Genomic DNA, 27,321 nt, shown 5'->3' on the forward strand with positions numbered 1-27,321 from the left:
AATGTAAAGATACTCTAATAAAATATTACTCCAGTAAAAGTTTCCTGTTTTACTTAGTAAAAAAACTTGATTTTTAATGTACTTAAGTATTAAAAGTAAAAAGTACTGATCGATGAATGTTTTATTTTGTAATTTAATATACTTATATACTTTTAAATTAAATTTATATTATATATTTTATAAAGTCCTACTGCTCAGAGTCCCTGGGTGAAGGGGAAATGCTGTGTCTAACATCATTATAAATTATTATGTATTGTCAAGTACTGTCAGGGAAGATTAGTGGATGCAGATACATAACAAGTAATGTGTGTTGACAAACAATAAAAACAGACGTCACATAGGGCTAATGCATAACAGGGTCATTCCATGAAATCGGTGCCTTTTGCATCCCTAAGAAATAATCAGACATAGAAGTACTGTAACAACAAATAAATTTGTGATTTAAAAACATATCAATACTGTGTATTGTTTTACCAATATTACACCAAAGCAAAGTCAATTAAATATTATTTTAAATAATTAAAATTGCATTTATTCTGATAAGGGTAAGGTTTTTGGCCTGTCCCTTGCTATGATTGTTCTTACTGTTTTTTAGTTTATGTACTAATATAGCATACATCTACCCGATTAGCCTGCTAGCTTAGCTTGTATTATATTAGGTATGTTTTTGCTTCCAATATCTGTTTCCAGTTTCTTTTATTATGCAATACATAGGCATTCATTTTATATTTCAAGCATGTTGTGCGTGCACTTAATGTAACATCATACAACAGTGAAATAGGTTATAATTAATCAAGACATCACAATAACAACTTTTGATCAGGCATTACCGCCTGGGTCCTAAAGGAGACCTGATTCCTAGAGGGGGGACTCGATTTCTCATAACACCAGTTCTTGTATCATTTTGAGTCAGACTTGTAAATTCAGTCTCATTTTGAGTCAGACTTGTAAATTCAGTTGACTAGAGACTCCGAACAGATGACTGAATCAGTGAGTTGTTCTTTCGGGAACAGCTGCAATCGGATCAGTCCATTTTGCAAATGAATCATTCGGTGTGATTTGCGAACCGGTTTAACAGGTTCACTGAAAAGAATCAGTTCGTTCACAAATTGGACACTGCTATTGCATTACAAGAGCATGTGATGATTTCTTCAGTTCAAAATAATGTTTTTTATGAAATGCAGTGGAGTTATTGTTAATATGTAATTCATTATTTCCAAGAGCTCATTGCTTCTACATTCAGTTAAACTGCTAACAGTGATTGTCAATTAAACTGCCTAAATGATTACATTATTAGCTAACTGACATGCATTCTCTGTAAATATGTATTGTGAAAAGCGCTATACAAATAAATGAATTGAATTGAGTAAAAAGTACAATATTATGCTTTGGAATGTAGTCAAGTTGCTCAAAATAAAAAATACTCCAGTAAAATACAGATACTTGATGTACTTAAGTATGTAGCAATACTTCATTACTGTCCACCCCTGCTTTCCACATGATGTTAAGATATTTAGATATTAAGGTGCTATTTAAAGAGTAGTAAAGAGGCACAGAAAGTGCCCTGTCCCTGATTTGGGAAACCGCACTGTAAACATGCAGGCCATATGAAACCTTCTGCCAAAAACCCTCAGGCTTTCTCTGATATTCTTGATATTTTCTATCTGACTTTCCCAGAAGACCTTCCATTCGTTTAGACCCTACATCAATGATAAAAGCACTCAATGAGCATACGAGTATGCAAATCCTAAACATTCAAATATTCTTTCAGAGATAAATGCGCCACAATATAAATCTAATCATACGTTCATTTTCAATGCCTGGTAAATCCTAAAGTTTCTTTCATTTTCTCGCTCTCACAGTCGTGGAACGTGCTGGTCAGTCAGACGGAGAGCCTCAGTCGTATCATACGCAAGCATTCGGAGGATCTGATGGTGGGACCCCTCAGCAAACTCACCCTCCTCATCCGGGACAAACAGCAGCTGAGGAAGACCTACGGGGAACAGTGGAGCCTTCTCAACCAGGACATGTGCAGGGTCAGCGCCGCACGCACATCACTCTCACACGATCACTCTCTCGTGGCAAGAACGCTTCCACATTATCTCGTGTTTCTTATTAGAGGGGTTTAAAGGCACGTACTGCAACTATTATTAAAAACTATTATTCTTAATAAGAAACTATTATTCGTATTTTTTGCATTTTCCCTCTGTACTAGTTTCATGGTCTAAATTTAGCATTGTAATACTAAATATGCAAATGTCCTAAGACAAGATCTTACCGTTGGGCTCAGTTCGGTTTAGGGAAATGAACAAATTCCATCCATATCTAAATTATTTTTTATAAAGGGGTCAATGACACGACGTGCATATTTTTGTGTCCAAATGCATTATTTCCTTTTAAAATAATTTGATAAATGCATGACACGTATCGCTTTATTCTATAAAGCCTATTTAGTTTGAATTTGTTTTCAGTACATTTAAATAATACATATTATTTTATGTTTTGTCAGGTGGTGCAACTGTCCGAACAAAATAACAGACTACTAAGAATACTATTTAAAATTAAAAACTGAAGATTATAGCATCACTTTAGGTTTGAAACCTTTCATATAAACACATTTTATAAATATCAGTAGTTGAGATGCTTGAAAAACTTTTGTCCAGTAATTTGTATGCTCTCAAATGTCAGGGTGGCACGACTGCAAACATAGCTCTTTTATTATGAATTGACAAGATAATAACAATAAACATGAAAATCCAACTTATCCTTGTGGAAAAGGTTTGTAGATCTCTTAAAAACTAGTAATTTCAAGTATGGGTAGGTTGGTACACTTTCCATGTCAGGTGGTACAACTACAGTATATACATACAACTATTTTATTTATTTAGAATTTAAATTTTTGTGTGAACTGTCCCTTTAACTGTAAAATTCAAGGTTTACACAGAAACGTTCTATTCAAATAGCTTCCCAAAAGTTATAATCATCTTCATCATAAGACCAAACCACATGTGAAAAGAGCCAGTAAAACTAGTCACACATCGAAGGTGGAAATACTTTGTGTGTGTGTGTGTGTATGTGTGTGAATATATATATATATATATATATATATATATATACTGCCTTTCAGTAAGATTTTTTTAATATTTTTGAAAAAGTCTCCTGCTCACCAAAGCTGTATTTATTTGATCAAATGTACAGTAAAAACAGAAATATTGTGAAATATTTTTACAATTTAAAATAACTGTTTTATATTTGATTATACTTTAAAATGTAATTTTTTTCTGTGATCAAAGCTGAATTTTCAGCATCATTACTCCAATCTTCAGTGTCACATGATCCTTCAGAAATCATTCTGATATGATGATTTGCTGCTTAAGAAAAAAATCTTATTATCATCACTGTTGAAAACATTTGTTCTGCTTAATATTTTTGTCAGAATTCATTATAAATGCCTCAACTTTCACTTTTGATCAGTTCAATGTATCCTTTCTGAATAAAAGTATCATATTCTTTAAAAAATGTGAAAGTAAAGCAAAGTGAGGGGGCTCTTTTTAGATCAACCTCACAGCATGCTAAAATACACAAACTAGAAACCGCATATCTACACATCTACAGGCCACTCACTACATCCACTGTATCTGCAGTCTTTTCACATACAGGCATCACTCACATTTTCTTCAGAATCTAATCATCACACATTTGGCTTTGTGTATGCGTTTAGACATTTGGCAGAATCTAATATTAGATACAATAGAAAGAGGAAATATAAGTAATCAAATAGCACTTATCATTTGTTTTAATCAACATACGTGTGGTTTTCGCATTTCCATACTGAAGCTTAATTTTAGTTTGGTCTCTTAACATGAAGCCATTACTAAAACAAGAGTTGCCTGTGGGTCTTTAGATGGTTTCTGTGAACTCTTGAATGGTTTTAACGTTGGTAACCTTCGCAGTTATAAAAATCAGGAAGTAGAAAGATGCCATTTATATAGGACATTAAGCAGCAAACAAACATAAGGTAGTCATGGTCATATTTTATTTCCCCTTCAGTAGTTTTGTTGCTGGGTTTTGTTAGGCATCCTCTCCATGTTGGTCACAATATAGATTTCATTTCTGATTTGGCTTTTACCCAGTAATGCATGAATTTGTACATCAGCATCAAAAGATATAGAAGGTTACCACTGCAATAAAATAAACCATTATGTCCAATTGGCATTACTTATGTTGAGCCTGGAAGCTTTTAAAACTATTATTAGCTCAATATGGTGCATATTCTTCCTCATATCTAAACCAGGCTAATAATATGTCGAATTGATCGTCAGCAGTGAATCTATAAATAGCAAAGAAATAAAATTGTCTGCACAGTTACAGCTCCATACTATATATATATATATATGTGTGTGTGTGTGTGTGTGTGTGTGTGTGTGTGTGTGTGTGTGTGTGTGTGTGTGTGTGTGTGTGTGTATATATGTGTGTGTGTGTGTGTGTGTATGTGGGTGGGTGTGTGTGTGTATATATATATATATATATATATATATATATATATATGTATATATATATATATATACACACAGTCAAACCAAAAATTATTCAGACATTTTTGATATATTTTTACTAGTGGGTCCAGGCCACTATAGTTCATTTATGTAAGTGAGGATAGCAAAATAAAGTAAACTGTGACATATTAGACCCAAACATTCTTCATACAGTGGACTACCAATAAAAATTATTCAGACACTTTGACCTGACCATGTCTTAAGTGTTATCTGACATAATTAAGATATTTTTTTTCTGACACAGTTTAACTCTGAGATCTTGTCATATTTTATTACCATTTTTTAAACTATAGTGAATTAACTAAATGAATGAATGAAATGTTCAAGGTGTCTGAATAAATTCTGGTTCGACTGATATATATATATATATACAGTACAGTCCAGTCCAAAAGTTTGGAACCACTAAGATTTTTAATGTTTTTAAAAGAAGTTTCGTCTGCTCACGAAGGCTACATTTATTTAATTAAAAATACAGTAAAAAACAGTAATATTGTGAAATATTATTACAATTTAAAATAACTGTGTACTATTTAAATATATTTGACAAAGTAATTTATTCCTGTGATGCAAAGCTGAATTTTCAGCATCGTTACTCCAGTCTTCAGTGTCACATGATCCTTCAGAAATCATTCTAATATGCTGATTTGCTGCTCAATAAATATTTATGATTATTTTCAATGTTGAAAACAGTTGTGTACTTTTTTTTTCAGGATTCCTTGATGAATAGAAAGTTCAAAAGAACAGCATTTATCTGAAATACAAAGCTTCTGTAGCATTATACACTACCGTTCAAAAGTTTGGGGTCAGTAAGAATTTTTTTTTTTTTTTTTTTGAAAAGAAATTAAATAAATGAATACTTTTATTCAGCAAGGATGCATTAAATCAATCAAAAGTGGCAGTAAAGACATTTATAATGTTACAAAAGATTAGATTTCAGATAAACACTGTTCTTTTGAACTTTCTATTCATCAAATAATCCTGAAAAAAAATATTGTACACAAATATTTTGTACAATTGTACACATTAAATGTTTCTTGAGCAGCAGATCAGCATATTAGAATGATTTCTGAAGGATCATGTGACACTGAAGACTGGAGTAATGATGCTGAAAATTCAGCTTTGCATCACAGGAATAAATTACTTTGTCAAGTATATTCAAATAGAAAACAGTTATTTTAAATTATAATAATATTTCACAATATTACAGTTTTTTTACTGTATTTTTAATTAAATAAATGTAGCCTTGGTGAGCAGACGAAACTTCTTTTAAAAACATTAAAAATCTTAGTGGTTCCAAACTTTTGAACTGTACTGTATATATATATATACACAGTCGACCAGAATTTATTCAGACACCTTGAACATTTCATTCATTAATTCAGTTCATTCACTATAGTTTAAAAAATGGTAATAAAATATGACAAGATCTCAGAGTTAAACTGTGTCAGAAAAAAAATTATCTTAATTATGTCAGATAACACTTAAACAAAGCATGGTCAGGTCTAATATGTCACAGTTTACTTTATTTTGCTATCCTCACTTACATAAATGAACTATAGTGGCCTGGACCCACTAGTAAAAATATATCAAAAATGTCTGAATAATTTTTGGTTTGACTGTGTGTGTATATATATATATATATATATATATATATATATATATATATATATATATATATATGAACAGCACAATGTTTCAACCAATCAGGTCTTCATCAGGCACAATTTACAAAGTGAGATGCAACTCTTTACTGAAACAAGTGATAGCATCAATTAAAGACATCCTAAGAATCATGTGGCGCAAATAGAAATCAAAAAGTCATGTGGCAAATATACATATATATATTATATGCAGGGCTTGACATGAACTTTTTTGCTCACCAGTCACTGTGTCTAGTGGTTTTCCAAAGTTACTAGCCACTCAACATTTTCACTGGCCACAATTTTGATATTGATACCATGGAGAAAAACTTCCATATTAAAAATATCTAAATAATCTCATAATTTGGCAGCAGGTTTATTAGGCTGATGTCACTTTAAGACCTGATGCACAGATACATTATACAGTTACACATGAGGTTTTTTTTTTTTGGCGTTTTTGCCTTTATTATGATAGGACAGTGATTAGACAGGAAGCGAAGTGGGAGAGAAAGAGGGGGACAGGATCGGGAAAGGACCACGAGCCGGGACTCGAACTCGGGTCGCCCGAAGCACATTGCCGCTACATGTCGGCGTGCTGCCCATGAGGCCATCAGCCCCGACACGCCTTCCTCAACTGTTTACATTCACTTAAAGCATAACTGACTGTGTTTACATGAACACTCGCCAAGACCTGCATTTTGACATTATTTTGTGTGTATCTGAAACACATGACTTTTTGATTTCTATTTGTGTTTCTTCAGCGTGCAGAAATTTGTATTTCTTTTCTATTTATCTTTATCTTTTTTGTCCTGCACCTGAGCCCAACTTGGGTCTAGGATGTGCACAGCTTTTTGTAATTTTTTGACAGCGGTGAATCTAGCCCCTCAGCATCCTGTAATGTCCTTAAGATGTTTGATTGCAACCCTGGATTTTTATTTGTTTTTATTTTGTGTCCTGTTGTGGAAGGTTAGGTCACCCAAACCGAGCTGGACCGGCTCAAGTCCAGTTACAGACAGCTGGTACGGGACGCGGCGCAGGCGAAAAGAAAATACCAAGAAGCAAGCAAAGGTAGGATGCCTCTGTGCTGTCTAGTTCTCTAAAAAGCTTGGCCACTTTTCTTTCATTTTGACTGAAAAGCATATCTTGTGATGAAAGAGATGCATGTACAATAAGAGGAACTGTTTAATGTTTAAATACGGAACAATTTTAGGATATTATGTATAAACAAGGCACTTGTGTACTCAGACAATAGGAGAGAAATCTTAGGAGGAAACAAGAGAGAGAGAGGAGGGGGGTGAAATTGCGTTCCGGTGGCACCACAAAATGACCGAAAGGTACTATTAGTGATTAAAGGGGCAGGGCACGAACCCAAACCCAGTGCACGCCACTGAACAAGACTGCATTTATTTGATCAAAAATATAGTAAAAAATATAATATTGTGAAATATTATTACAATTTAAATTAACTATTTTCTAATTGAATATATTTTAAATTGTAAGTTATTCCTTTGCTGGTAAAGCTGAATGGGCTATATGCACAGAGCGTTCTTTAGAACTTCCGCATTAATATAAGATAGCTCAAACTTGCGGTGAGATGTCATTTGCTGGTGTGTTGAGCATCAGTAGTGTAATACTTATTTTATAATCAGAATATAATCACTTAAATAGTCAGGCATAGCATTAATTTAGTTATTCAAACGTAAGACAGCATAAAAAATAAATCAATAAAGACGTACCTCATTTTTCCTCCTTGGCTAAATTCAATTCGACCTTCAGTTTTCACACTTTTATGTGAAAAAAAGCTTCAAAAATTAAATATTTATAGTGCACTTTAGAATAAATTGAATAAAATGTGTTTTTACAAGTGTGCTGAAATCATTGATCTTGCACTGTGATTACAAAGGGAAAGTGCGGTGCTCGCTTTCTGTGTCATTCATTCACAAGAAAAGTTATTGTTTTTCATAGGATTTTTTTGAGTATTTCATACTTCACATTGACAAAATGTAAACCTAATTATTTTATAAAGCTTAATATTTAGTCAAAAACTAAACTAATTGAAAAACGATTAGAGGAAATGGCTGATATTTGCGCAAATAAATGCTACTCTGCCGCCACCTGCTGGTTATAGTGGTAATTATTGTCTTTTTTTATTTTTAAATAAGTGTTTTCTATCAAATATTGAATTTCCTACATTTTTAAACGTTCGGTTTTACAATGGATGAACAAGTAATGTTTGTGGTCATCGCATTAAAAATAACATTTGAAGCGCTGGGGGAAAAAAATGCATGTGCACGTCTAATTACAGACACAGTGTTTTTAAACGGTCCCAATAGCTTCGTCTTTATTGCAATCAATAAAACTGGTTTATTGGCAAATTAGGTAAATGTGATAATTGCATGAAAGTATGAATACAACATTAAAATGTCAACCACTGATGGTTTTGTGTCGATGTACAGCAAGTACAGAATGACCAGCTAACAGTTCACCGGAAATGCCCGAGCTGGCTTAACCACAACCAGGAAGTAACCGTGCATATAGTCAATTTACAGCATCATTACTCAGTCTCACATTAGTGTCACATTATATTGTTAGATTGATTGATGTCATCTGAAGTTGAAGTGACCCCACTGAATGGTAGTGTAATTATTAATATAATTGTATAATTTTTTATTATAATTTAAATAAAAGTCTTAACCTAAGTTCAAATATCATGAACTAAGATGGTAAATATTGTAAAAAATATATATTTTATTGTAAAGAAAATATACACCGAAAAAAAAACTGATTGGATTTTATTTCAAACAATTTTCATTTGGGAATTGCTAGTAAATTTCACAAATAATTACACAGAATTGGCAATTAAAACATTGAATTAACCATGAAATTTTGAAGTAGAAAGACTGAAATAGTATTTTCTTGTACGTTCCAGTAATGTTTGTTTTATTTACAAATTAAAGTCATTTTTACAGTGTGAATAGCAGTGCTAAATTGTGAATTGTTGTTATTATTAGGGGCCAAGCACTGAAGGTTGTAATCATTAGTGTTCTTCCTCTTCTTCTTCTTCTTCTTCCACTCTTGAGTCTAAGGCAGCCCATAGAACCACCTGCAGGAAAGTTATGAAATTTGCACACAGATAGAGGAAAGTCTGAACATTAACCACAGCAATTTTGGTTTGTCTCTAACAAGTCTCTAAAAAAAAAGTCTCAAACTCCATCCTCCAAAGTTTAGACTGCTGGTAGCACATTTATGCTAATAACTTTTGAACCGTAAGGGTTAGAAACAAAATTAGATTCGATTGCATCCTATGACAATTTTTCATCATACAAATTTTTCCACCATTTTGAATTTTCCAAAAAAACAACTTTTTCGAACTCCTCCTTGCCCGATGCTCCGATTTTCACGACAATTGAACCAGATCATTTTCAGACCATGGCGACAAAAAGTTATGGAGTTCAAGTTGAATTGATGTGAGGCTTGTATCTCCACAACGCTTTAGCGTATTCTGACCGAACTTGCTGTTTATGACAACCATGACCTTAGGGTACCTGCACAGTTTCGGCACAGTGCCACCTAGTGTTCAGGAGACATGAAAATGGCTCTTTTTGCTTCTAACTTCTGAACAGTTTGGCCAAAAAACACAAAACTGGTCTCTTTAGATTCGGTGCAGCCATATCAGCCATTTTGGGCATCGGCCAATTTGAATTTTGTCATAAAATGCTATATTTTTTGAACGTATTGGCATATCGTTACAAAACTCGGTGTCATCTGCACCATGCCCTGACGGTACTCAGAAAGTTTCTATACAGTGCCACCTTGTGGTCAGAAATTATAATGAAATGCTAATAGCTTTTGATTAGCTTTGCTTACTGTATTGAAACTGGTCTAAATAGATTCCTTGGGTCATGCCGAGAACATAGATACCAGTTTTCCCATAGTCAGCCAAACTTCCTGTCCGCCATTTAGATTTTTTTTGAAAACTTACTTTTTAAAGTCCTCCTAGACCGTTTGTACAACTTTCACCAAATTTGAGTCAAATCATAGACCGTGCCAGCAAAACAATATGGATTTCATGTTGATAGACGAAACCATTTTGTTGATGGCATAATGCCAAAATAAGTCTGAGGCAATGCTTTGACATATTGACACTAAACTTTTTGTCATTGTCACCTTACTCTGACCACACCGCGTCAATTTCATAACAACGCCACCTATTAGTCAAAAGTGATAAACCATTAAATCATAATACTAGTGAGTGTATTTATGATTTTTCAGCCGTTTTACCTAAAATCATCTTAAAATGTCTTTAATTGCTCATTGTTGCAGTTGGTCTGATGCTCTCAGCCAAGCTGGCATGACTTATGATGCCTTCTTTGTGCTTCGCCCCTTAATTGCTGCTTGCATCTATATTTATTATTATTATTATTACAGTCCACTGCATGTTGTGCAGCCTCTTGTACCTTACTGATATATAGCTGTAAAGTCACCTTTCTCTTACAAGTTCATGTGTGTTTGTGGTTGGCCTTTTGTACAGACAAAGAACGTGAAAAAGCGAAGGAGCGCTACATCAAAGCCACTCTGAAACTGCATGAACACCACAACGAGTATGTGCTGTCAGTGAAGGCCGCCCAGGTGCATCACCAACTCCACTATGGTCAAAGTCAGCCAGCCCTGCTGGGAGCTCTGCAGACGCTACAGGAGGAAATGGTGCTTATTCTGTGAGTCAACATCAATAGCATCAGCACTTTAATGTTAAACAGTGAAATCACAAAGCTAATCACAAAGCTGTGCAGTTGCATTATGATTTTGTCTGAGCTATGAATGAAAAAAATCTTATTTTATTTGTCTTACCGTATTATTTTAGTGGGTAGAATGAGTAAGTTAAGTCTAAATTATTTATAAATACTATACTGAAAAACCAAGAAGACCCATTCTCTCGCAACTTCTCGGTACCCAAGTCGACTCTCTTCTCGTTCTGTTCCCGCTTTAGTTTACGCTTATGCTAAATACCAAAATAAACAAAATGAATATTCATCATTTCTTTTAATAAACCCACAGCTAAAGCAGTGGGGGGACTCTAACGCTGACTCTTCAACTATCAACATCTACGCAACTCCGAAAACAGGCGTTGTCTTCTGCATTAGATAGGCCTAAGATATGTTTTTTACTCTGTATAACAGTTGTTCATTGTAAATGTATTTTAAATATAAAAGATAAGATATAAATGTTTGAAATAGTCCCCCCAAAGAATTAGAAATGGCCAATTTGTCCCCCATTATTTGATAGCTCTGTTTGTTGTTAGGATGACAAAAAGTTTTTAGGTTGCTCTGTCTTAGTGGTTTAACAGCACTCGTCAATGAGTCAAAATGAGTGAGATGGCCAATCAGATCAAAGAAGGCGGGGCTTTACCGCTCACAGAAGATGAGTGCGAATTCCTGCACAACACTTTAGTTTTACTGCTGAAAGAGTACGTGGAAAGATGTAAGTATCTAAACATTTAATATTTGACAACTGTTTCACGAGAGGAATGTTGAACGACCGACAGTAATATCCAGGGATGAAAGCTACTGAACTATGAAATTTCGTCGTTTTGAATTTGAAAATATGCTATTACATTTGATTCATAACTGAATGTGACTTAATCCCCCTACCACTCGCTCATGCCGGTAGGTGATGCCCCCACCCCCCAAAGCATTTCGATTGCCCCCTGGTGGTTGGCTGCAGTATAGGTCATAAACTCCGCCCTCTCCATGTAATCAAATGAGACGAGATCCAAACTGAAAAATCCAATTACACTTCAAACACTTTTTTTCCAAAGATTATTTCTATCATTTTTTAAGTAGTTCTCATCTCGCAGACGTATGTTCAAGTGCTCGTTTCACCATAAGTTTGGTTTTAGTTAGTTTTTTGATGCTACATGATTGACAGCTGTGCTTGCGATTGAGTGTGGGTGGGACCTTGATGCTGCGGCTTCACCTCACTAATACGCACTGACCTTTGCTAGGATATTTTGGCCACATTTTTATACCCCGGCGCACTCATTGCCTTATTTTAAGAGAGACAGTACAGTGACAGTTATAGACTTCTGCTTTTTCTCAATGTGTGATATGTCATCTAGTTTAGTTCTCACAAGCAATGTAAATAGTTGTTACTCATAGTTACAGTTAGTTAAAGAGAGGAAGTAATTTTGCTGAGAGTCTTGTGCTTGAAAATACACATGACTAATGTGACTTACTTTTTCTTAGGAAGGAGATTCTGCAGGAATATTTTGATCTGTCCAGTTTGCTTCATGAAGAGGTGGTCAGTGTTCACACTGAAATGGCCAATGCCCTGAAGGCCATCCAGCCCCACAAAGAGTACGAGAGCTTCATTCAGCAGAACAGGTATATACCGTTCCCTTTTGTTCCCAGTTTTTGTTGAATGCGATGGGAACGTGCACCAGAAGAAAAAAGGATGTTGGAAACTTCTTATCTCTTAAAGTCAACATCATAAAATCATAATTGACCCTGTTTACTTTCATAGCAAATGTTCCTTGTCTTATTGTGCATGATTCATCAGTGTGCATTAAAGAAAGAAAAAAAAAAAAAAACCCAAACAGTTGCTCACAATCTCACAATATTTTATTAGGATCTACCTTGCTGGTGCATGAGCTGTGAAGTGAAAGGTTACAATAAATAACATAAAATAAGTCCAAAAATAAATGATCACTGGCAAAACAGCTTCGGCCATGTGGGTTGGGCAACATAATATAGCTAATAACATCATAGCCCAGTTTTTACAGTCCAATCAAATCATGACTGATAAAATCAAGTCTTTTTCTGCATGATTTCCTTATAAATATTCTGTTATATATTATGCATTTTAAATATATTGGAAATTTCCTTTCATGTTACCTTTAAAAGGATAGTTGGGATCTTTCTGTATGCACATGTCATTGACGAATAAGGTTATTAAAAAGTTTAAAAAACATAATGGAGATATAATTAATTTTGAAGTTTTATTAAGTGTTGTTAACAATGAGATTATGTGGGTTTTATAATCAATTAACACTGCTTTTGTCATTTTTTACAATTTGTCACCAAAAAAGTCATTCGATTTAACCAAAATTTCAGTTTTACCGAATGACACTTTTGGTTATACCGAATGACAGTATTTTCAAACAATGCTAACAGGCTGATATCTTGCTAGCTGGTAACACTGTACAATAAGGTTCATTAGTTAACATTAATTAACTACATTAGTTAAGATGAACTAATAATGAACTGCACTTATACAACATTTATTAATCTTTGTTAATGTTAATTTCAACATTTACTAATACATTATTAAAATCTTGTTAACATTAATTAATGCACTGTGAACTAACATAAATAAACAATGAACAACTGTATTTTCATTAACTAACGTTACCGAAGATTAGTAAATACATTAACAAATGTATTGCTCGTGGTTAGTTAATACAATAATGTTTTACTAATGAACCTTATTGTAAGGTGTTACCAGCTAGCCAGCTAGTTAGCTTACTAGCTATCTAGCAAAAGGACGATCAGACATTTAATATTTAGTACAAGTTTTTAGAATATTACAACATTTTCCATGTTTTATAGCGGTTGTACCGAATGACCTGATGTTTCGGGACATGTGTATGATCAAGTGAAAACATGAATTTATCAGATAGTTAAGAGAGAGTTAGTTACTTTGCTTCATGACCATGTGGTCCTTTGCAGGTGTCTGAATGATGTCACATCCTGTCACATGATATTGACTGCATGCTTGATCCAAAATGGTCCCTTTATATCGGTTACTCCGAATGACATCAATGAAATTCTCATAACAAAGCAACGACTTCTACACATAATTTTAACACCATTTTGCACTATGTTGATATATGATGTTATGAAATCATGCCAGAATAAAAAATATATACATTTATTACATTTTAAGATGTTTTAATCACAAATGAAATGGCTGTATTGGCCTTTGGACGGTTAAACCGAATGACCTTTTGACACTTCAAAATCTTTAAAATACCTTTATATGTAGCAAAATATAATTAAAACCTTTTGTATTCAATATAAGAGATCTAGTTGTACTACCTTACATGCTTTGGATGGCATATCTTTGTGTTTTATTATTATTAAGGCCTTTGGACAAAAAAATGACCCGTCACGTCATTGACCCATGTATGTTTATGTGCAGGTCGAGAGGAGAGATTCCTGCATGTGTGGAGTTTGACAGCAGTTTGTTGGAGGATGCTGAAGGTCTGATGCCTGAAGATCTGCAGCTCAATGAGCTCACAGTAGAAGGAATCCAGCATCGGTGAGGTTCTTCTTCTTTCATCGCTGGGTAGCATAATAGTGCAAGTGAAACCACAAATGTCATAGAAAGACAGAAGTGAAATCCTAACCCTCAGGATCCTTGTGATTGTTTCTGAAACTGTCATATGAATGTTTGGAGCAATCTTTTTTAATGTGTGTTTTTTGGAGGTTAGGAAATGAACTCTATCTATCTATCTATCTATCTATCTATCTATCTATCTATCTATCTATCTATCTATCTATCTATCTATCTATCTATCTATCTATCTATCTATCTATCTATCTATCTATCTATCTATCTATCTATCTATCTATCTATCTATCTATCTATCTATCTATCTATCTATCTATCTATCTATCTATCTATCTATCTATCTATCTATCTATCTATCTATCTATCTATCTATCTATCTATCTATCTATCTATCTATCTATCTATCTATCTATCTATCTATCTATCTATCTATCTATCTATCTATCTATCTATCTATCTATCTATCTATCTATCTATCTATCTATCTATCTATCTATCTATCTATCTATCTATCTATCTATCTATCTATCTATCTATCTATCTATCTATCTATCTATCTATCTATCTATCTATCTATCTATCTATCTATCTATCTATCTATCTATCTATCTATCTATCTATCTATCTATCTATCTATCTATCTATCTATCTATCTATCTATCTATCTATCTATCTGATACTGTATTTTTGCATAGTCTGTTTGCTTTTCAGTTGATTATTGTGTGTGTGCACGTGTTTTGGCCATAAGGCATCAACTTAAGCTTATTAGGAACCAGATAATTGGTTTTTCCAATTACTTACACACTCAAATCCACTCTCTAAGCAGAACATCTCAACCCATTATGTCGTTTTCTACAACAAAGCTGCACACAAGCTGCAAAGTGCGTTAAACTGTTTTGTTTGTTTTTTCCAAATACTTTTTTAAACACACATTTAGTAATTCATCATGTGGTCATGTAGAAAGCACAAAAACATATATTCATCATGGCATCACAACCTGCTCACATACTTTTGCATCTGAAGTGAAGAAAACAGCACTACACAAAGCTGTTCACACACTCAGGAAAGTTATAAAAGGACCACAGACTAAAGCCGATCACTTTAACTGAATAAACAGCCCCCTCTTGACGCCAGGCCTGACATGCAAGCAAATATATAGTCACGCTCCATGATTCACACACATATTTCCTTATATAATGTGTTACTCGGTATTTCTGGCCCTCAGCAATTTGACTATATTCTATCGCATCACAACTCATTTTGTGCTCTCATGGCTTCTCATATTTTCTCTTCTGCAAGGCTCACTGCTGTGGAGGAGGAGCTCTTGTGTCTTGCTAGTACTCTTGGTTCCCAGCAGGCAACTGTCAACCAGCTGGAGTTGGATCTGCAGGATGAGGAAGGTTCTGCAAACATCGGCCAGAGGTGAGTCTGTGAGCGCACCACAGATCGCTGAACTCCTCTGCTCCAGATTTGCAATTTAAATGCCAAACAGAGTTCAAAAAGGAAGTTTACACATCTTTTTTATGTAAGTAATAGTGGTGCTTCAAATTACTCACATCACGGTTTTAGGGTCAATGGCTCGATATGTGCTCATGTTCAGGGAAAAAAGGGCTATTGTCAAATAAAAATAAAGAAAAAAAGAACAAATAATCAAGCTACAAGCAACAGCAGCTATAAATACAATAGACCAAAGATACAAATAAAATAAACAGTGCTTTTCAGGTTATTTAGGTGTCTAACAGTAGTTTCAGGCACAGAAATGGAATAAAATGATCAAATGTAAAATAACATTGCATATAATCTTCACTGTATAAATTAAATAAAGATTAAAGTTACAAAAGCTATTCAGTCAAGAGCAGTGCGTGATTTCCTTGTCTTTTGTAGTTTGATTAACATTAAAAACACAGACAGCAGCAGGAATATAGGCTGCTGTCACTTTAGGACTAATGCATGGATCCAAAATACTGCCACTGATACACACGTTATCTTTCTTGACTTAAGACATTACCAACTATGTTTGCTAGGATACTTGCCAAGACCAGGCATGCTGACATAATTTTTGTGTGAATTTGTCCATTCAAGCACAAGACTTGAAAGAGAACTCAATATTAGCGCGTTGTTCGAGACGCGGCTTTCCGTGTGCATGTTTCGGATGAGTTTACTTTTTAGTTTAAACACAGGTAACGTGTGCTGTTCAGGTCTCACCTGCGCTCACACGCTATTAACACACAGGTGATGACGGCATAAATGACTGAACATGTTAGAGCATACGGCACTCGCATTGAACTAAGTTTAGGGGAAGCCAGAATGCGTAAAAATACATTATCTGAACTCTGTCTGTCTGTTTTTACGTGGTGTTATTTTCAACAAACCATATTATAGATGCGTATGGGTCATCACATTTGAGATGAACCGTGGTGCAAGTGCATGCTGAACTATGGGTGGAGAATGGTAAGGTTCGATTTTTTACAAAGAACCGTTGCACACCTAGTAAGTAATTATTTAGCAGAAGCTTTTTCCCTGGAGCAACCAGATAGCTCAAGTTATGCTCCAAGTAGATTCAAACATCTTACCTGCAGTACACACTGCCATCATGTTTAATATCAGATGTCCATCACTGCTGTGTATTATACAGCAGAAACAGAAATGGTGCTTTTATGTGTGATGAACAAAAAATTGACCATTTACTTTCATAATAAATGTTTCTGGTCTTATTGTGCATGATTCATTAGTGTACATTATTATGAAAAAAAAAAGTTGAGAACAGACATTAGCAACTATCCTGCTGGTGCATGAGCTGTGAAGTGAAAGGCTGCAATAAATAACATAAAATAAGTCAAGTTTAACTCTTTCCCAGCCATTGACAGAATTATATGTCATTTATGACACAACGCTTCCCCGCCATTGACATAAAATTTCCGGCAATCCATGTTTTCACTGTTATATGTTATATGGTAGGGGGCTCTATTACACATCTTCTGAAAGAGAATTTTGTAGCCATCTCTCTTTCTACAGTCTTTCTACAAATCTCTTGCTCACTCTCTCTACTCCCCCATCATGAGTGGACACGCCCCCTACTGCTGATTGGCTCACTCTCTCTCCTCCCCCATCATGAGTGGACACGCCCCCTACTGCTGAATAGCTCACTTTCACTTCTCCCCCATCATGAGTTGACATGCCCCCTACTGCTGATTGGCTCACTCTCTCTCCTCCCCCATCATGAGTGGGCACGCCCCCTACTGCTGAATGGCTCACTCTCTCTCCTCCCCCATCATGAGTGGGCACGCCCCCTACTGCTGAATAGCTCACTTTCACTCATCCCCCATCATGAGTTGACACGCCCCCTACTGCTGAATAGCTCACTTTCACTCCTCCCCCATCATGAGTTGACACGCCCCCTACTGCTGATTGGCTCACTCTCTCTCCTCCCCCATCATGAGTTGACACGCCCCCTACTGCTGAATAGCTCACTTTCACTCCTCCCCCATCATGAGTTGACACGCCCCCTACTGCTGATTGGCTCACTCTCTCTCCTCCCCCATCATGAGTGGGCACGCCCCCTACTGCTGAATAGCTCACTTTCACTCCTCCTCCATCATGAGTAGACACGCCCCCTACTGCTGAATAGCTCACTTTCACTCCTCCCCCATCATGAGTTGACACGCCCCCTACTGCTGATTGGCTCACTCTCTCCTCCCCCATCATGAGTTGACACGCCCCCTACTGCTGAATAGCTCACTTTCACTCCTCCCCCATCATAAGTTGACACGCCCCCTACTGCTGATTGGCTCAATCTCTCTCCTCCCCCATCATGAGTGGACACGCCCCCTACTGCTGAATGGCTCACTCTCTCTCCTCCCCCATCATGAGTGGACACGCCCCCTACTACTGATTGGCTCACTCTCTCTCCTCCCCCATCATGAGTGGACACGCCCCCCCTCCTGCTGAATAGCTCACTCGCTCTCCTTCCCCATCATGAGTAGACACGCCCCCTACTGCTGATTGGCTTACTCTCTCCCCTCCCCCATTATGAGTGAACATGCCCCCTTCTGCTGATTGACTACAAGTTCATTGTGGTGCTAGGTCTGATCCACTTTCAACAGCGTTTCTCAGAAATTACTTATTACACCTTTAATGGAAGCATTCTGCAATATATTATATGTAGTGTATATCAACTTCTTGTGCCTCAACAGTGGCAATAAAAGGAAATGAATCAAAATGAATCAAATCAAATAATTTTAAAGCATTAGGAACATCCAGATTTCACCAAATTCTCACCACTTTTTGCATTAATGTGAGCTTGTCCTCCTCCCTTGTTTTTTTAGGGTGTATCAGTTCAGTAAGCGTAATGCTCTGGAGGACAGCAGACAGCAGGTAGTTCTGTCCATGGTGGCTCGCGCTCGTCTGGAGGCCCAGCGGAGGATTCTGGCCGATAAACTTCAGTCTCTGGGCAATAATGAGGTCCCAACTGTTGTCCTGGATGATGATCGGATATCTGTCACCTCCAACAACTCAGTGAGTCCAGTCTCATCTCAATAAATCTGTCCTGAGAGCTTCAGATATTCCTACACATTTGCTGAAAAGGTTTCAGGATAACTTAGATTAACCTTTGGATTTTCCAAGTTTATCCAGCTGTATTATAAAAGCTGCATATCTGACTTTTCAAACATCCTTACTGGCAGGTTGACAGGGTAATAAGAGCATGAGAAATGTTGAGATTTTACATTATATTTTAAAATAAATGTTGACTCGGCTTGACATCTGTTGACTTGGTCCATTTAGTCAAGGTAGAAGGAAGATAACTAGAAGTTGCATAGATAACTAGTATTATTTCTAAACCCCAGAGTGAATCATGATAAGGCCCATGTATTTCTAAGGGATAGAGAGAAAACTAAATTATTGCACAGAAACTTTGTAGAAACTTTTATAACTTTATAGAACATTATAATTGGACTGAAAAAAAAATAATAAAAAAAAATGATATGGCCCCTGTAAAGAATATAGTGGCTTCTTCAAAGCTGTAAAATGCAGCACCATAGAGATGTACTGTAAAGTATCAAAGCCAGTCATGCTGTGTTGTTACATTGATTTTGAAATATGAGAATTGCACAACCTTGTTGACTCTGAACTCCCCTGACTTGCATGTTGCTGTTTGACCTTTCTGAATATGGTTCTAACATATATCAGAAGACTGAGACATGATTCCACTGTAAATCATTTTTATTTGTGTTCAGCTGACCTCCCAATTTAACTGTACGTTCTCCAAACACATGTATTGCTTAAAAAAAAAAAGAATATTTTGAGTATATACAGTAAGGAGAAAATACATTATGTGAATTTTTTTTAGTTTTGAATACAAGAATGTTTATTTTCATGTTTAAAACATTAAAACCTCAATAGAAAATGCAGAATAGACACGCGATACCAGCTTTCATCTCTCTGACAGCGAGTCGACACACAAACCCTCCTCTTCTCACTCACTCTTTTTCTTTGCTACGGATGAATATTGTTGGTGTTACAGGGCTTGAATTTCGGCATGGGACTGCACACATTGCACATAATTTTATTCATTCATGCAGATTTTGTGCTCACACCCAAAGTGCGCCACATAAAGCCGCCTCTCAGTACTAAATTAAGTTATTTTTCACTGCTTATTGAGCTTAAACAGTCAAATAAACAAAATAATGTCAAAATGCCAGTCTTGGTGAGTATTCAAGTAAACACAGTCAGTTTGTATTAAGTGAACGTAAACAGTTGAGAAAGAAAACACATGTGTAACAGTATAATGGATCCGTGCATCAAGTCTTAAAGTGACAGCAGCCTAATATACCTGCTGCCAAATTATGAGATAATATTAAAAATATCTATATGGCAGTTTTTCCCCATGGTATTGATGTCAAAATTGTGGCCAGTGAAAATGCTGAGTGACTAGTAACTTTGGAAAACCACTAGACACAGTAGATGGAGAGCAAAAAAGTTAAATATTGTCAAGCCCTGAGAATAATATAATATAATATAAAACTGAGGGCTATAAATACACACCCAGGTGAAAAAATACTATAGTAATTCATAGTGAATACTATAGTGTTTTTGAACCACACTATTGTAAATTGTAGTAAACTGTATATATTATTGTTTATAAAACGGATAGTTCCGGCCCTTGATTCTGATTGGTTGAGCCGCGTTCAAAGCCACTGTAAAATTCCCAAAAACATACAGCTGATCGCATTACATAAGTATCGCTGTGCCACTGAGTGTGTATGTTGCTGAATCTGTCTTAGCAACCACTTTTAGCAACGTAAACATATGTTTGTTCTCTATTGATTTTGTTCATTGAAGCTTACTGCATTATGTAGAAGAGTATTGTGAGAGAGATATCGAGTGACCAAGTTTATTACCTGGATTTAGATTTAGCATTTTCCTTCAGGTCAGTCCTATGTTCATAATAAAAAATCAGTTTGAATGTCCGCTGCGATCTTGTGCTTTTAAAGGGATAGTTCACCCAAAAATGAAAATTTGATGTTTATCTGCTTACCCCCAGAGCATCCAAGATGTAGGTGTCTTTGTTTCTTCAGTAGAACACAAATTATGATTTTTAACTGCAACCGCTGCCGTCTGTCAGTCGTATAATGCAAGTCAGCGGGAACTTGGACTATAAGAGTCAATAAACACACACAGACAAATCCAAATTAAACCCTGTGGCTCGTGACGACACATTGATGTCGTAAGACAAGAAACGATCGGTTTGCGCGAGAAACCGAACAGTATTTATATAATTTTTTACCTCTAATACACCACTATGTCAAACTGCGTTCAGCACTCGATTCGTGAGGTCGGATCGCGCTCTGACAACGGCAGTGATGTCTAGCACTCATTGAAGTATATGCGCGAGACATCACTGCCGCTGTCAGAGCGCGATCAGACCTCACGAATCGAGTGATGAATGCAGTTGGAAATAGTGGTGTATTAGAGGTAAAAAATGATATAAATACTGTTCGGTTTCGATCGTTTCGTGTCTTAAGGACATTAATGTGTCGTCACGAGCCGCAGGGTTTAATTTGGATTTGTCTGTACGTGTTTATTGACTCTTATAGTCCAAGTTCCTGCTGACTTGCATTATACGACTGACAGACGGCAGCGGTTGCAGTTAAAAATCATAATTTGTGTTCTACTGAAGAAACAAAGTCACCTACATCTTGGATGCTCTGGGGGTAAGCAGATAAACATCAAATTTTCATTTTTGGGTGAACTATCCCTTTAACATTTAATGGCTTTTCCTGTGCCCTGCTGACACTGACAGCGCTAGTCAAAGCATTTGCATCTTGTTGTACAGATTTGTTTGTCATGCCATTGTTTTATTCGCCATGTTGTTTTCATGCAGGAGCGTGACAAAGAACATAAGCACCTCAACATGGACGTAATCGTGAGCCATCTCAGCAGCTTGTTCAAGCCCAAGTATACGGTTAGTGGTATTGGGTTTGGTGGCAGTCTTTCTCTCGCTCCTCCTCCCCGCTCATTGTTGTGTCTACGACTTTCTGTAGAGTAGTGTATTTTATACATCTCGCCAGGTTCCCCCCGCCCTGACGCCGGTGCCCGAGGCGGAGAAGCCCTTGACGCAGCAGGGCTGGTATCACGGTGCCATCCCCCGTCTGGAGGTTCAGGAACTGCTGAAGAACGATGGGGACTTCCTAGTTAGAGAAAGCCAGGGCAAACAAGAATACGTGTTGTCTGTGCACTGGGGCGGCCAGTGCCGGCACTTCCTCATTCAGAGTACGGACGTGAGTGAGTTTTATAGGTGCTTTTTTGTTCCTGTACATGGTGTGTGCAGTGGTAAGCTGACATGTTTGTGTGTTTATTTTAGGGTGTGTATCGTCTTGACGGTGAGGGCTTCACCTCTGTACCGCTGCTAATAAATCACCTCCTCACCTCCCATCAGAACGTCACAAAGAGGACAGACATTGTGCTGAAGAGACCCATCCTCAAGGTTTGCCACTGATCCCAAATCCGTCTCATGATTACTATACATATTACTGCTGAGTAGTGACAGGCTGATATATATTGGGCAAGGTTGTAAATTGGACCTTTTTTTTTGTCATTTTGAATGTTATCATTTCCCCTTTGACCAAATAAGAGCTTCCCCTTTCCCTGCCCACTTCAGAATATACTAACTAACAGGATTAAAGGATCAGTTCACTTCTGAATTAAAATTTCCTGATAATTTACTCACCCCCATATCATCCATGATGTTTATGTCTTTCTTTCTTCAGTCGAAAAGAAATTAAGGTTTTTGAGGAAAACATTCCAGGATTTTTCTCCATATAGTGGACTTCACTGGGGCTCATCGGGTTGAAGGTCCAAATGTCAGTTTCAGTGCAGCTTCAAAGAGCTCTACATGATCCCAGACGAGGAATAAGAGTCTAATCTAGTGAAACGATCGGTCATTTTCTAAAATAAATAAAAATGTATATACTTTTTAACCACAAATGCTCGTCTTGCACTGCTCTGCGATGCGCCACGCATTACGTAATCATGTTGGAAAGGTCATGCGTGACGTAGGTGGAAGTCCTGATCCAGTGTCCACAAAGCGAATGTGCAAAGACTAAGTGAAACGCCCTTTACAAAAAAGGTAAAACAACAATGTTGGACGGTTTTGAAGTTGGAGGAGAAAATGAGATGGAGTTTTTCGCCCTACCGAGGTACTTCTGCCTACGTCACATGCGACCTTTCCAACGTGATTACGTAATGCGTGTGTAACCCCTCTAACCCAGGTCCTTCTCACCCCACTCTGCGCGGGTCTCGAACCTGGGTCTCCGGCGTGGGAGTCGGACGCTCTAACAAGGAGGCTAAAGGCTGCAACCTCTAGCGTCAGTCGCTAGAGCATCTCTTGAGATCAGAGGAGTGAGGTTTACTCGCACAGCAACTACTAGCTGGCCTCCGTTACACGTGGCGCATCTCAGAGCAGTGCAAGATGAGCATTTGTTGTTAAAAAGTATATAAATGTTTATTTTTTGTGAAAATGACCGATCATTTCTCTAGATAAGACTCTTATTCCTCGTCTGGGATCATGTAGAGCTCTTTGAAGCTGCACTGAAACTGACATTTGGACCTTCAACCCGTTGAACCCCAGTGAAGTCCACTATATGGAGAAAAATCCTGGAATGTTTTCCTCAAAAACCTTCATTTCTTTTTGACTGAAGAAAGAAAGACATGAACATCTTGGATGACATGGGAGTGAGTAAATTATCAGGAAATTTTAATTCTGAAGTGAACTAATCCTTTAACTATTGATAAACTATTTTCAAATTTTTGGATTGTGGGTTTATGAATATTTTCAAATGATAATGTAATAAAAAAATCATTATTATTATTATTATTATTATTAAAAAAATATCCATAACTCACAATCCAAAAATATTATTATTATTAGTGGTAGTAGTTAGAATTAAATTAATAATTACATTAATATTACATTGTTAAACTGTTAAATTATTCAAATATGTAATACATCCATAATAATAATAATAATAGCAATAATAATAATAATTATTATTATTGGTATTATTTAATTATTAAATTAATTTTAAACTGTTAAATTATTACATTTATTTAATAATAATGATTTATTTATCCTTTTTAAGGTCCACCTAGAAAAAAGTTCATAATTTAACTCTTTTACACAAAGATTCTTAAAGAACCTTTAGCAATAACATCAAATGACAAAAGGACATTTATACATCTTAGAAGATCAACGTTTAATAGTTAAACATTAAATGTTTATAATTGAACTTTATATTTGGAGTGTCTTTTTATCTACTAAGAGTGGGCATTAAAGATATCTAGATATGGGCATTGGCCATTAAAGGGATAGTTCACCCAAAAATGAAAATTATCCCAATATGTACTTACCCTCAAGCCATCCTAGGTGTATATCACTATATTCTTTCAGACGAACACAATCAGAGTTATATTAAAAAATATCCTGGCTCTTCCAAGCTTTATAATGTGTTACGAATGCCAGCGAAGATCCCTCGATTGACCACCAGAGATCTCACTCTCCCGAGTATTAACTGGACTACAAATCCCAAGCACCCACATACCTGGCCTGATTATCATATCATATTTCATATCAGCCAGATCATATCAGTTTGATTGCTGTTTCTGTCTGCCCGTGTATTGACCTTTTTTGGATTACTGACCTTGGATTGTTTGTCGCCTTCGCTGTTACCCTGTTGTTTGCTGCCTACCCTGATCCTTTGCCTGGTTATGACTACAACTATTGTGCTGCCTCTGACAGTGTTATTTACACTGCTGATAAGACCCACGCCTGCCTGTACTGTGAGCTTGCCGTTTACCAATAAACTGCGTATGGATCCCAATCAACCTTATGTGAGTTGTCGTCACATAAAATCTCTACACACAAAATCTCGAGTGAATGGGGCTTGAGATTTTAAAGCCCAAAAAAAGTGCATCCATCCATTATAAAAGTAATCCATACAGCTCCAGGGGGTTAATAAAGGCCTTTTGAAGCAAAGCGATGCGTTTTTGTAAGAAAAATATCCATATTAATAACTTTATAAACTATAATCACTGGCTTCCGTTAACGGAATGATGGAAGGATGCACTTTTTTGGGCTTTAAAATATTGGTTACTATTCACTCCCATTATAAAGCTTGGAAGAACCAATATATTTTTTAATACAACTCTGATTGTGTTCGTCTGAAAGAAGAAAGTCATATACACCTAGGATGGCTGAGTGCTGTGATTGACCAGTCATTATTAAGTTTGCACAGATTAATTCATTTTTTTGTGGGGGGGGGGTTTAGGATAAGTGGGTCTTGGAGCATGATGATGTTATCCTTGGACAGAGCATTGGTCGGGTAAGCCCGGATATCTTCTGTGTTATATAAAAAGATTTAAAATTCATTAAAGATAAAAAATAACTTTCTCAAACCACTTCTTTATTAATGATGTTGCTTCTTGTAATGCTTTGGATGTTTTTAGGGCAACTTTGGTGAGGTGTTCAGTGGCCGCCTGCGTTCAGACAACACGCCAGTCGCTGTGAAAGCCTGCCGAGAGAATCTACCCGCAGAACACAAGAACAAGTTCCTAATGGAGGCCAGGTTTGTATATACACTGATGAACACCCACATACTCACACATACACACTCTCATTTAACTAAACATATCTTCATTTCTATCCCAGGATCCTAAAACAGTACGACCACCCGAACATAGTGAAGCTAATCGGCGTCTGCACACAAAAACAGCCAATATATATCATCATGGAGCTAGTCCAAGGTACGTCTAAGAGTTCATTAAAATCATTTAAAGGAACAGTGCACCCAAAAATGATCATTTACTTCCCTCATGTTGCTCCAAAGCTGTATGACTGTCACAAAAATTAGGTGTTGAGCAATATAACAGTGTAAGTAGATCATAGAGCTGCTTGATTAATTGTTAAAGATCGTGACCTCGATTCAAACACCCACATGATCTGATTCCTAAATGACAATGATTCGGCCATGTCTATTTCACCTTTGACAAAATCACATCAGAACATTCAAATCTGTTGCTGTGTTCCAATTCACATAGTATCCATCCTAAATAGTATTCGAAATTCTAATTAGTGTGTCTCAAATCGTAGTATGTTGAAATGAGCAGTGATGGGAATAACGGCGTTATAAATAAATGGAGTTACTAACGGCGTTACTTTTTTCAGTAACGAGTAATCAAACTAAATAATTTTTCCCCATTACCGTTACTGACAAAAAAATGCCGCGTTACTATAATTGAGCTCACTGAAGCGGTTTTCATCCGAGTATATGCTCTCTCTCAGCCATAGGAGCTGCAAAGTTTTTTCTCTGGTGTGTGTTGGGGTTAGTCATACACAAATAAACTTTTAAACTGATAATAATGTACGATGCTCCGTGTGTGTGTGTGTGTGTGTTTGTGTGTGTCTGTGAGCATGCGAGAACACCCTTTGTGACATGCTGGATAGAAAATATGTGAAATAAGTTTTTTTCTAGTTGACTAGTAGTTGTTTGTTCAAGTAGCCATTAGTTGACTAATCACATTTATATTAATTTGATTTCTTAAATTCTGGAGAGAATAAACCATAATAATGAGCATTTACATAATATAGGCTATATAGCACTCAAGCGTAAAGCTTGCCATTAAAGAACTGGCAAAAGTAATGATTATGAATGTGACAAAAACAGCAAGGAGACATTTTAATTGTTTATTAATAAACAAATGTTTTCTGAATCAGTGTCGGCTGCAAAGATGAAGTTGACATTGCTGACTCTCATCATCTCACTGGACGCTCTTAGAGAGAAAATGCACATTTCATTCAGATTACATAATCAGAGAGTAGCCTATTTCTTTTCGTTATGAATTATTTTATTTAAAAGTAGATATTTCAAGCTTTCTATAGATATATTTCTCATGTCTGTGAGGCAAGCAGCCGCTGAGTTTTGGATCATTTAGCCTGTAAGACGCGCTCTAGTTCACGTGCAAGTGATCGCGCCGGCGCCATGATTATATTCTCATGATTATATTCTCATGATTATATTTTCTGTTATATTTGCTTCTTATTTATTAAATCCAGGCAATTTGTTGATGAAACATTGATTACAATTAAGATACAATTTTTACAAAATGAAATTCACTTTAAAGAAAGGCTTTCAACAAAACAAAACTTAATGAAGTTGTCAAAATCACGTCTGACCCACTCCATGACTCCCGATATATTGCGCATCTTATGATGTATCCTATCT

General features: G+C 36.2%; 1 protein-coding gene across 4 annotated transcripts in view; it reads left to right on the forward strand.

Annotated features, from left to right (window-relative positions):
• Positions 1 to 27,321, forward strand: part of fes (FES proto-oncogene, tyrosine kinase) — a 40,464-nt gene that overhangs the window by 9,054 nt on the left and 4,089 nt on the right. For 3 of the 4 annotated variants that reach the window (XM_048183722.1, XM_048183721.1, XM_048183720.1), the window contains 13 exons: positions 1,863 to 2,036; positions 7,168 to 7,264; positions 10,728 to 10,911; positions 12,439 to 12,576; positions 14,393 to 14,512; positions 15,845 to 15,967; positions 18,871 to 19,060; positions 21,927 to 22,007; positions 22,087 to 22,323; positions 22,407 to 22,529; positions 25,369 to 25,422; positions 25,547 to 25,665; positions 25,749 to 25,843. In XM_048183722.1, the coding sequence (XP_048039679.1) occupies positions 1,863 to 2,036; positions 7,168 to 7,264; positions 10,728 to 10,911; positions 12,439 to 12,576; positions 14,393 to 14,512; positions 15,845 to 15,967; positions 18,871 to 19,060; positions 21,927 to 22,007; positions 22,087 to 22,323; positions 22,407 to 22,529; positions 25,369 to 25,422; positions 25,547 to 25,665; positions 25,749 to 25,843 (1,735 nt within the window). The remainder of the gene's footprint in view (positions 1 to 1,862; positions 2,037 to 7,167; positions 7,265 to 10,727; positions 10,912 to 12,438; positions 12,577 to 14,392; positions 14,513 to 15,844; positions 15,968 to 18,870; positions 19,061 to 21,926; positions 22,008 to 22,086; positions 22,324 to 22,406; positions 22,530 to 25,368; positions 25,423 to 25,546; positions 25,666 to 25,748; positions 25,844 to 27,321) is intronic. The other variant, XM_048183723.1, reaches the window with a different exon arrangement.

Source organism: Megalobrama amblycephala, linkage group LG3 (assembly GCF_018812025.1).
Source record: "Megalobrama amblycephala isolate DHTTF-2021 linkage group LG3, ASM1881202v1, whole genome shotgun sequence".
In the NCBI taxonomy this organism is placed as follows: Eukaryota; Metazoa; Chordata; class Actinopteri; order Cypriniformes; family Xenocyprididae; genus Megalobrama; species Megalobrama amblycephala.